This window comes from Chelonoidis abingdonii, chromosome 7, assembly GCF_003597395.2.
Source record: "Chelonoidis abingdonii isolate Lonesome George chromosome 7, CheloAbing_2.0, whole genome shotgun sequence".
Taxonomy (NCBI): domain Eukaryota; kingdom Metazoa; phylum Chordata; order Testudines; family Testudinidae; genus Chelonoidis; species Chelonoidis abingdonii.
Genome location: NC_133775.1, coordinates 12,630,083 through 12,642,126, shown reverse-complemented (window position 1 = coordinate 12,642,126; position 12,044 = coordinate 12,630,083). Strand labels below are relative to the sequence as shown.

At 43.5% G+C, this 12,044-nt stretch overlaps 1 protein-coding gene across 1 annotated transcript; it reads right to left on the bottom strand.

Annotated features, from left to right (window-relative positions):
* Positions 1–671: 671 nt before the first annotated feature.
* Positions 672–11,765, bottom strand: DMRTB1 (DMRT like family B with proline rich C-terminal 1). The gene is made up of 4 exons (XM_032779087.2): positions 11,345–11,765; positions 9,214–9,446; positions 4,132–4,270; positions 672–1,153 (listed from the first exon to the last, which is right to left on the bottom strand). Exons 1-4 carry the CDS (start codon positions 11,763–11,765, stop codon positions 1,050–1,052), a joined length of 897 nt encoding a protein of 298 aa, XP_032634978.1. The 3' UTR covers positions 672–1,049.
* Between the last annotated feature and the right edge of the window lie 279 nt (positions 11,766–12,044).

The window sequence follows — 12,044 nt, the reverse complement described above, 5'->3', positions numbered from 1 at the left end:
ATTGAGCAACCAGATTTAACTATGTGTCATGATGCTCACAATTTAAAGTGAAGGTGCCCTGTAAAGGCAGCAGGGCCTGGCGTTCATCTGGAAGGTGATGAGGGGGCACTGGATGCCAGTATAGAAGATCAGACTTTCCACAAAACTACTTTCTTCACTGACAAGTGCCTATTATGCTTCCAGCTTCCAAAGCCCACCTGAACTCCAGTGTATCAAGCCCTGACTCTGTTACATGTATCAGCTGCCAAAACCTTCCTTCCTCACCCCATCACTCAATTTTCAGGCACTCAATCCCATCACTTAACTGTTCCACAATATTCACAACCAGCTTTTCTTGGTAGCAAACAGACCTAAAAACAATACACTTTTGAACAATGTCTTAAACATGAAAGGGCTAGATTGAGCCTTTATACTCAGCCCCCAACCATGGGGTATCACTAAGAACTAATCTCCACTAGAAGTGCTATAGCAGCACAGCTGCATTACATCTGGAAAAGATGCTCTGTGCTGACGCGAGGGAACTCTCCCATCAGCATAATAAAACCACCTCCGTGAGCGGCAGAAGCTGTATTGACAGGAGAAGTTCTCCAGCAACGTAGCACTGTCCACACTGGCACTTCCATCGGTATAATTTACGTTGCTCGGGGGAATGGCTTATTCACACCCCTGAGTGACATAAGTTAATACTGACATAACCTGTATTGTAGACAAGCTTCAGGGAAGGAACTGTACCTTAAAGTCACAATTCCTCCCCTCATCTCCACCTGCTCCAGAAGGGAATAATTTACTGTAGCCCTGGAAAAGCTTTGCCAGTTGGTAAGGTATGAGCCGGTGGAGCAATGGCAGCCCTGGGGGTGTACACTGCAAGGGAGCCAAACTGTGTTTCTAGTCGCCCTAATGCAACTGTGAAGTGAGATGGGGGGCTTACTCCCCTCTTCTGCCTTATGTGGCTGCATTAGGGTTAGTGTCAATCTAGCCCAAAATTAACAAATGATATTCTCTCAGAGTCCTGCATGCTCTGCAACTGTCCCTAGTACATGCACATACATTTAATGTTTAGAATACATGGCATGGTCTCCACTGGTTTCTTCCTGAGGAGATGGCTGGCTGCATTCACAAATCACCCCATAATCCCGGCTATCAGTGGTGCCAGCTAAAACACAAAAGCAGAATATAACACTGTAGTGCTTTTTAAAACTGCACTTAAATTTACATTACATCTAATAGAACTCAACATTTTTAGTGTGAATGCTCAATATAAACTAACTTTAGTTAATCCAAACTAGTTTTTCCCTCAAACAAGTCAAAGGCACTTGAGATCAGGAGGACTATGGCGGCTAGGTAAGCTTCATGTTTCAAACACCAGCTGATTTTGCTGCAGCCATGTCTAAAGAGGTGCAGTGAGACTGTTTTAAAATGGCAAGGGGCATTAATTTCCCTCTCGGCAAGTATTTTAGGACTTTAAGCGCATATGAAAACAGGATTGTAATGTGAGCTGTTTTACAACCTTACTGACAGTGAGCCTTATCGCATGCCCACTATATGCACTTTTTCAGTTCTGAAGTGCAAAAGCCTTGACTGCAGACCATAAAACAGAAGGAAATAAGCAGGACACCTCAATCCTGAATTCATAATGTTTACTTGCTAGTTTGTATGTAAAGCGCTCTCCTTTTCCCACATAAGACAATTCTTTCTTGGGCTATGGCTACACTAGAGAGCTTACAGCAGCCCAGCTGTAAACTCTAGCGTAGCCGCTCTAAGCAGAAGGGAGAGGCTCTTGCATTGACTTAATTAATCCATCCCCAATGAGTGGCTCACCCATCAACAAAGCACTGTTCTTTAAAGGAAAAAACCCTGTTAATAGTTTCTGCCCTCAGGTACTACTCAGCGTTGATGGGCAAACTGGGAAAGTTAACAAGAGTTACAGCATAGTATCTCTTATGTCAAAAGAATTACTGTGATACTCAATTTTATAATAACATGGTACACATTACAAGTTACCATTATAAAACTTGACTGAGAATGAATACAGACCATGGTCATTTAGCTGCAAGGCCTATGATTCAAGACTCTTTCCTGCAACTTTTGTTAGCCTAGGGAGACGCCTTTTCTGCTATGATATTTTGTAGCTCCCTTTGTCTTGGAATTCCCATCAGGCCAGAGGCTCAATAGTATATTTTTTCCTGCCGTACTTTTCTGTATCAATTTTCTCCTAATTACTTTGCCAAAGACTACACAATGAGCCTCTGTCACCTTGACTGCCCCAGTTTGAGCTGAGTCCAGCAGATCTCTTTGGACAAATGATCTAACAAAGTAAGTTTGAACTTGAGGGATAGCTTAGTGGTTTGAGCGTTGGCCTGCTAAACCTAGAGTTGTGAGTTCAATCCTTAAGAGGACTACTTAGGAATCTGGAGCAAAAATCAGTACTTGGTCCTGCTAGTGAAAGCAGGGGGCTGGACTCAATGACCTTTCAAGGTCCCTTCCAGCCCCTAGAGATAGGCTATCTCCATTATTAAAAGATCCCTATGGGGCTGTCTGCTTTGATTTTCAGTGGGTTTTTCACTTTTTTTTTCTTCACTATTTATTAGTCTTTCACCGGATTTGAAACGAACAAAATGCATCTTGAAAAATGGAATCAAACACTGTTTAGTTTCACTGTAGCTCCTCTCATTTACTTCTGTATCTTCTGCTGAAATGCTATTTTGTAACCTTCTACAGAAATAATCCCTCACTGATTCACCATTGATATTCCTACTCCCCGGAAGCTGAAGTACAATATGGTCAAATCAATTTTCCCTGTATCCCTCACTCTGAAAGAAAACCCACAAAAAATGCTAAATGAGGACTCTGGTCCTTTAAGATTGATACCAATAAGTCCTGCACTTAGAATCAAATTCTAATGTCAGGTAGGAGTGCAGAATTTCTAATTATTCAGGCTGGCTTCTGACTAGCAATGGTCCAGAACTTGAAATTGAACCCTGATTCTGAACTAGAACTCCTAATCCAGCCCCCTAGTATCCTGGAACTTTAGGAAAGTTTGATTCAAGAGCTGACCTTTATGGCTTAGGCTATCCCTGAAACTGGCCCGAGCGAAAACTTTTCATCCAGCAAATATCCCCAAACCCAGGAAAAGTTTGAACTCAACACTCACTCTCTGGGTCCCTCTCTGTCTCTAATGACTGATTCAAATGAAATAATGTTGATGATTACAGTAAAAACCCTCACAAACTCTCGTGTCCCACATACTATGATTAGCCACAATCACTATTATTTGATTAAATGAAGATGACTTTTCTCTTTACTCCCCACCCCTCTTCAAGAGATACTGGACTTTTCCCAACAGGTGAAAGACAGGGGTATTATTTGTACATTGTCTGTCACAAGAACATGGCATTTAATCAGATTCTCATTTTTCCCTAATAAGCCAACTATAGAAATATAGAAATGCACATACAAATATTTTGAAGTAGAGTTTGGCATAACCCAGGCGCTTCATTCTATTGGTGCTGGTGATTTATTCTTTGAGCAGTTCTTCCCTCTTGTGGCCACAAATGGCTGTATTTGAATAGAAAACTTGTCCAAAATTTTAAAAAATCATTACAGACATACCTGCCATGCCCAAAATGTGGGACGCAGCATGTGACAAAGACCCAAACTGAGGAACCTAAAAAATTATTCAAGCAGAAAATGTAAATAGCTGTGGGATACAGCCCTTTGGTGTACACCAATTTTCTGTGACCTTGGTTTCTGAAGAAATGATTATTACTGATGTACATCATTTTCAACAACAGTGAAAGGCCACTGAATTTGTGTGGGATGTATGCAACTTTGGGATGAAGATTAGAGCCATTTGAGAGGTTTTATTACAGATGATAAAGGTCAAATTCTGCTGTCCTTCCAGGCACACAATTCCTGTTGATTTTAGAGAGCCATGATATAGTTTTTAAGGGAAATACAAATGCACAGAATTTACCAACCAATATAGTTGAAAGCTTTTGTTGTATTTTACATACCAATGAGCAGGACGCATCATCCTACACTTTACGATATAAAACAGCTCCCTGAGATCTGAAATGCTTCATGCATAATATCACTCACTTATCATGCATAATATCACTCATACGTACTTACCAGATGCTTCCTTGGGTGTTTCAGCCAGAAGTGGCAGGGGTGGTGGAATGTAGTGAATCCCTGGCAGAAAGCCAGGAGGTATAAACTGAGGAAGTGTAGGGTAGTAACCTTGTTGGAAATCTCCACCTGCATCTTGCATCTACACAAACACATAAAATAAAGCTCCTTCAGTCCAGATATGTCTTAACCACCCTATCCAACCACCACTCTCACTCACTTCCATACTAACTGCAGTGAAATCAGTGGCATTACATATGATGTGTTAAAATGAAAAGCCGTAATTTACTTCACTGGTCAGTATTTTTCTGTTAATTTTTCTACTGTTAAAAACCTGCTACAGGGGAAATCACGAAATTCTTACTCAGGCAAAACTTCATTGAAGGCAGCCGACCTGTCTAATATAAGTTTTACTTCAGCAATGGAATATGAGTATCTGAGTAAAGACTTAATGAATAGGCCTAAACACACCTGCCGCACAGAACACAACACAACAAATACAGGAAGTGCTTGTTATTAATGAGACACTGAATTCAAATCCATTCTTCCAGGAATTACTAACCTTGGCTCCACCAGTGCTGCCAGATTCATGAGAGTTTGCAATTTAGGTAAAGTCCCAAAACTGAGCTGTGGATTAAAAGTGGTTCTTTCACATAAGTAGTGATGAATCACTTTTTCATGAGGCTTCGTATGAATCACTTGATATTATGGATCCATAACTAAAAAACAGCAGCTGTTGGTGACTTATTTCCTGGTTTGTATTAGGGATCCTTAATGTCAAATGAGTCGCATGAAAAAGTCAGTCATTACTGTGCACATGCCAGTTTTAATCCGCAGCTCAGTTTCCTGTTTTTTGTTTTGAAGTCCTCATAAAAGTGAGCATCTATTAGCAATGGCTGGAGACTGGCACAATAACACATGGAAGTACGTATTTATATGCATGCATAATTGGATTCAAGAGAGACAAGGTGGGTCCAATATCTTTTACTGGACCAATGTCTGTTGATGGAAGAGATTGAGGGCTGGTCTAAACTAGAAAATTAGGTCAATTTCACTATGTCGGGCAGGGGATGTGACAGTAAAACAACATAAGGTGAATGGAAAAAAATCTTCTGTCAGCCTAGCTACTACCTCTCAAGGAGATGGATTACCTACACTGAAGGGACAACTCCTCTCTTTGGCATAGATACTGATTCTCAAGCAGCAGTTTTCAAGGGTGCCACCAAGGACTGGGCTTCAGCTGCCCGGAGCTGAAGCCACAGCCCCGCTGCCCAGGGTTTTGGCTTCAGCCCCAGGGAGCAGGGCTCAGGCTTGGGGAGAGAATGCCACAGTCACCCCTTGACTCATCAGAGGGCACCTGGCCTGTCTGGGTTGGGGGTGGGGCGCAACCAAAAATCGCAACATCACTGCAGAAGAGAGATCTCCCTGTGCCATTAGAAGGGTTTGCCTAACAGCCAGAGACTTCATGAACAGGCAGCAGCTAGCCAAGGACATATACCATTTCTCTGCCCTGTTACATCAGCACTTCAGGGATCAGGGCCAAAAAGAAGGCAGAAATCTGGGGGCACCCCTCTACATGTCGCCTCTGGTTGGGGTTCTGCAAGGTCTGGTTTGTCTATACAAGCTTAAAAGTCTCTAGGTAAAAAAAGGTTGTAAACCACTGGTGTAGGCAGTGTCTACACTGAAGCACTGCGGCAGCGCAGCTGTGCTGTTGTAGCATTTTAAGTATAGACAAGCTCAGAGACAAGCCTTTGAGCTACAGGGTATGTTTACACTGGAAACTTCAAAGCACTGCCACAGGAATGCTCCCGTGGCAGCGCTTTGAAGTGCGAGTGTGGTTGCACGCAAGCACTGGGAGAGAGCTTTACCAGAACTCCTGGTAATCCACCTCCACAAGGGGATTAGCTCCGAGCACTGGGAGCGCAGCTCCCAGCACTCAGAGCCTGTCTACACTAGTGCTTTAAAGCGCTCAGATTTGCTGCATTGAGAGGTGATTTTTACCCCTTCGAGGCAGCAAGTTAGAGCGCTATAAAATGTAAGTGCAAACAAGCCCTGTGAGCTCTTCAGGGCTAGGAAAAGTAATCAGAGTGTCAAAGCTAATAAGGTGGAACAGATTGTTAAGCATAGGTGTTAACACATATTGCAAGGGATCATTCAAAATGAAGGAGGCCATTAACACCTCTGCGGTAATATGACGAAGGGTTAATAGGTTACAGATTGTTATAATGAGACATAAAACCAGTATCCCTACTGAGTCCGTGATTCTTAGGCCTTGTCTATACTACCACATGTCGGCAGAATTTGTCGCTTGAGGATGTGAATATTCCATCCCCCTGGGCGACATAATTATGCCAGCATATGTGTGGCGTACATAGTGCTATGTCGGCAGGAGATCTTTTCCTACTAACATAGCTACCGTCGCTCATTAGGAGTAGTTTAATTATGCCGATGGGAGAGCTCTCTCCTGTCAGCATAGAGTGGCTACATGAGATTACAGTGGCACCAGCTGCACCGGTATAGCTGTGCTGCTGTGAGCTCTGTAGTGTAGACATGGCTAAAGTGTCTAGCAAAGTTATGAATTTAAGATCCCAGGCTCATCTTTTGAAGGTACTGAAGCTATGTCTATGTTGCAATTAAACACCTGTGACTGGCCCATGTCAGCTGACTCAGGTTCATGGGGCTCAGGCTCTGGTTATGGGGCTGTTTAATTGCTGTGTAGACATTCAGGTTGCAGCCTGGGCTCTCTGGGACTCCCCAGATTCCTTTCTGCTCATGCTCCAAAACGTCTGTTAGTCTATAAGGTGCCACAGGATTCTCTGCTGCTTTTTCTGCACTGACCCATTCCTCACTAACTTCCCTCTCCAGATGACCGCTGACTAGGCTGTTCAAAAATGTTCTGTTGAAACTGTTTTTGATGGAAAATTAAATTTTCAGTTGAACACAATTTTTCAGGTAAAGTCTACTTTCTGCAAAAAATTTCAATTTTTGATGAGAAACCAAATGCCCCAAACCAGAAATATTTTAATTACATATGCTGCTGTAACACTTCAGAAGCAAATGTGCTACAATTCCCCTGTCTCCATTCTCTAATGGCAGGGCTCCTTGGGACTACACTTCCCATGATGCACCAAGGTAGTGCATCCCCCTACAGGGGTGACCCTGGTCAATGTGAGAGGTTGTCCAACCAGAGAGCCTAGCCTATACATGAAAATGGGATTATGAAATACAAATCCCATGAGACACCACAACAGCATTTCTGAATCAAAGTATTTCAGTTTTTGATTGGAATTTGTTTTTGAATTTTTGCCAAAAAATCAGTTGTCTCTTATGAAATTAGACAAAAGCAAATTTCTTTCCACTGTTGAAATTTTCTGAGTTTTTTTTAACCTTCCAGAGCAGCAGAGGGAAGAGCAGAAGTCTCACTATTTAGCATCAAATTTCCCTCTACTGTGCCATAACCGCTTGGCAGAGTTTTCACACACAGTGTTTCTCTCAAAGCAACCCCTCAGTCTCACACGGAAGCAAGATTCATAGGCTCTGCTGGGAATCAAGTTAAACCCTCTTTGAAGGATTTGGTGGCGGAATAAAAGAAAAATGAAGAGGAGCCAGAGAGATTTCGTCCCTCTCCAAAATAAAGCAAGAACCCCCCATTCTCCCCCCCCCAAACAGAAAAATATGAAAGTACAGGCTTTTTATCATATACTGGTATTTGTGAAAAGCTATTGATAATAATAGTGATCTCCTTTGTAAAGCACTTTGAGCTCTACTAATGAAAAGCACTATAGGTATAAATATATTACTACTATTCTTACCTGTGTGATTAACAATGCATAACTATTTTAGATTGGTGGGAAAATCCATATATTTTTCACCATTTATGCTGTAGATTTTTTTTTATTTTATTTTGTAATTCTCTCACTTTGGAGAACCTAAATCAATCAGTCCATTCCACTTTTCATGTTTCTTGTCAGTGCCACTTTCTCATTCCCACAGACTAGCACACTGCTTCATATTTGGCTTGCAAACATGCAGGGGGGACCGAGTTTATTTAAATCCAAACAAAATACTGTTTAACTGATTTTTTTTTTAATTTGCCAAGCCCATTTCTGATGATTGTTAAAATATTTTTATAAAAAAAAAAAAATAAACAACCCAAAGGGCTGCTTGGCAGTGTCTCAGATGGCAGGTTTTTGCCACGATGACCTGAGATACTATACGTACGGCAATAGTAAGGAACATTTAAACATGGATCTACAATTTTAGGGTCAGATTCATCCCTGTCTGATGCCGTGGCAGAACAGAAGTTATTCTTGCTGCTACTATTTTGCCGTTGCTAAGGCTAAGACACAGGCTAGGGCAACAATAGAGGTCCCCTAAATTGCTCCTGCCTGTCATAGCCCCAGGGGGCTTGCAGCAGATGGGAATTGCAGTCATAGGCACCAACTTCATGGGTGCTCCAGGGCTGAGCATCCACGAAAAGAAATCGTGGGTGCTCAGCACCTACCGGCAGCTCCACAGATCAGCGCCTCCTCCTCCCTCCCCGTCCCTCCCGTCTGCTAGCAGCCTCACCAATCAGTAGTACTGCCTTCTCCCACATCGGATCTGCCACCAGCTCCTGATCTGCCCCACTCTCGATCTTTCCTGTACCAAAACTTCCACCGTGCAGCCTCTTGTCCTGGGGGGCGAGCCCTGCTATACTAAGACGATTTCACTGGGGAATCCAGGAGACATTTTGTGATAGCTATGTTGACAGAAACTGGTCACATTTTAGTGGTTAATTTTCCCTCTAAATCCTTATCCTTCAAGGCCTCTGCACACAGAAATGCCTCTGAAGTCAACAAGAGCTGCGAGCACAGGGGGCTTGCAGAATCTGGCCCACAACTTTGAACCCTTTTGATTTTTCTAGGTTCCGGTCAGACCTTTAACATTATTATTTGTTCCTGGTTTGATCAGCTTATGTATCAAGATGCCACTGAAGTAATTAGTGTCCAGGCTAGCTTTTCACAGCTACTCTAATGGCAAGATTGCATCCTGCAAAACAAAGAGCAATGTATTCAGCAGCAATTAAAAGAAACCACTACTTACTGACAGAGGACCAGCACTCCCTGGTCCATGTCTCCCAGGGACATGTCTGAAACCTCTTTGAAAAGGGATCCCTGGAGACACTGGTGCTCCCCTGCAGCTTGGCTGATTGATGGCAAAGCCCATGGGGAATGGGTGGTATGGGTACATACCAGAGTACCCAGGATACAGTTTTGGAGGTTCTCTCTCCAGGTATTCTGGACTGATAACACATTCTTGAGGCAAAGCAGGACGAGCTATGAAACAAGCAGCGAGGAAAAATAAAAACAAACAAGCAAAAATATCACTGCAAACAGTTTGAAAGCAGATAGAAATAGAGTCATGGTGCCAAATTCTGTCCTCAGCCAGTGTAACTGAAGGCAGGAGCTGGCCCTTTGGTTTTACCTTCACTTCTTATTCATTTTTTCTTTTTGTTTATTAGAAAATTTAGGATTGGGGAGGAAAGAAGGGAGCTCAACAGTGATGGACGACAGGTTAATACAGCTTTGGGAGAGCAAAATCTGCCTTGTGCATCCTGAACCAAGTTGTCAGCAAACTACTGATTGTAGAATCTCTCATACTTCTGCTGCCATAACACGTACGACAAACAGCTTGATTTCTAGTTTCCTGTGGCAACAGTTAGAAAATAATCACCTTTTACACTTGTAAATCAAGTAAAATTTACTACTGAAATCAATGAGAGGGAATAAAGAGTTCTGTACCCTGTGATTGCTATAATTTCTATAGAGTTGTTTGCAGTTTTGTAGCCATGTTGGTCCCAGGATATGAGAAAAGAAGGTAGGTGGGGTAATATCTTTTTATTGGACCAACTTCTGTTGGTGGAAGGGACAAGTTTTTGAGCTTCACAGAGCTCTTCCTGGACCTCAGGTCACCTGCAGAGCCATGAAGCTCCACCAACAGAAGTCAGTCCAATAAAAGATATTGACCTCACCCTCTCTCTCTCATTTCTACAGAGTTAATTTTCAAAGAATCAATATATTTTGCTATTAAAAAAAATCTTGTTCACAAAGTGATCTTCCAAAGTAGCGGAACCCCCATCATCTATGACTAGACTATACCTGTGTCTCAAAACCTCATCCATTCATATCCCTCCTTGAAGCCTTTTTCTTCTGTGAGGCCCATAAGCATAAAAATTAAATAATCATTGGTGGATGAGGCTGGGCTGGAACTATCTAAAGTGATTCCTTCCTCCCCATCTCCCAGAGCATCTGGTCTTTCTTGTGTTGTCTTCTAAGATTGTTAACTCTTCAGGGACCCAGTCTAATGACTACTGTGGTCAGTGGGAGTCTTAATAAATAATAATAATAATGGATTAGACAAGACACACCCTACAGCCTGTACTGTGTAGAGAACAATGTCAGAAGTGATAGACTAAATGACCATAGGAATTTTGCATCTCTATAGTCTATTTTCTATTCTTAAATACAAAATAAACTTTTACACTGATTGCAGCCAAATCTCGTCTGAGCTACATAAATCCAGCTCAGGAGCGTTCCTTCTCTTTTTTTACATTGCCACCCTAAAATGCCTGCTCTAGACAACTCCAGCAGGAGCTCCCCAATTTCTCTGTACTTGCTGTTTTTCTTGGGGTTTTTTCTTTTGCTTTTGCTGGAGGGCATGTCTGTAAATATAAAAATAGCAACATAGCTCAGAAGAAAGTGCTCAAGGTGCTGTACTGAATAATCAGGGTCCTGTCACAGACTCATTTCCCTCTTAAACAGGGACTAGGAGCATGAATCCATCTTTGCAACAAGGAAACAAGCTGAGGAGCTGCCTAGGGTGGTTCCTCAGCTACAAAGTCCATGAGCACAGCTTGGAAACTTTGCAAAACCAACAATAAGTGCAGCACTGCATACAAAACACACGTGCCTGAAAACATGTCCCCAGAACAGGGAAGCAAAGTGAGAGCAGTTTCAGCACCCCTGGGGAACAGGTCACCTGGGACCTAAAGATTTCTGAGGCACTAGACAGGCATAGAAGATGGATGGACAGACATTGACCCAACAGTACCCTCTGGTAGATGGACAGACACTGAATGATGGACACAGACAGACAGGTGGACACTGAGGTAGAAGTTCATCATCTTGAGTGGAAGCCTATGGAACAGACACCCCAATGCTGAGCTGGTCCCTACCAAAGTCCCCAAAGACCGGGGAGCTGGGAGCAGGTAGTGCCCTGTGGGTCCTGTTTCTGCTGCTGCTGGCTGCTGGGACGGTCTTGGCTCCTTCACACCCGGTCACACAGCTGCTGTGTTCAGAGGTATTGGGGCCAACTGCAGGAGACTTCCGACCTTTACCATGAACTGGGGTGCAGGCCTCAGGCGGAGATGTCTCCCTGGGTGGGGCATCCGGGTCCTGTCCCTGCATCGCCTTCTGAGCTGCCATGATCTTCTGGCGCTCTGTGATGAGCGCGCATTTGTCGCACGGGCAGAGCTTCCAGCGGCAGTGGCCCGTATGGCCCTTCACTGGCACCACAAAGCCGTGGTTCCTGCAGCGGGAGCACTTGGGGGTGCGCAGAGCTGCCTTCTCCACCGTCACTGCCGCCTCAGCCTCCATGGCACCCCCAGCCAGGCAGGCACCTAAAGCACCACATGCAGCCAGAACTTGAAGAAGCTCAGCTCGGGGGCAGGTCGAGGCAGAGGCTTGGTGTGCCCACAACCACTAGCTACAATGTCACAACTGAGCCTGCTGGGCTTTCTGCAAGGGGAGAGGATGAGCTCTGCTCCCAATAAGAGGTAGTGTGCATAGATATCAGTGCTTTTGGGCTGCAGAAAGTGGGGGAAGAGCAATCCTCCAAGGATCTGGGCAAGAACAGTTCTGCACTTTTGGGCAGCT

Bases quoted from the DNA above. Each gene is read 5' to 3' on its own strand.
- DMRTB1 (XM_032779087.2), bottom strand. From the start codon at position 11,765: ATGGAGGCTGAGGCGGCAGTGACGGTGGAGAAGGCAGCTCTGCGCACC. The intron at 9,447-11,344 runs GTAGGGACCAGC...CTTGTTTCATAG, and splicing joins CCCGGTCTTTGGGGACTTTG to CTCGTCCTGCTTTGCCTCAA. The intron at 4,271-9,213 runs GTAAGTAGTGGT...GTGTTTGTGTAG, and splicing joins GGAGTGCTGGTCCTCTGTCA to ATGCAAGATGCAGGTGGAGA.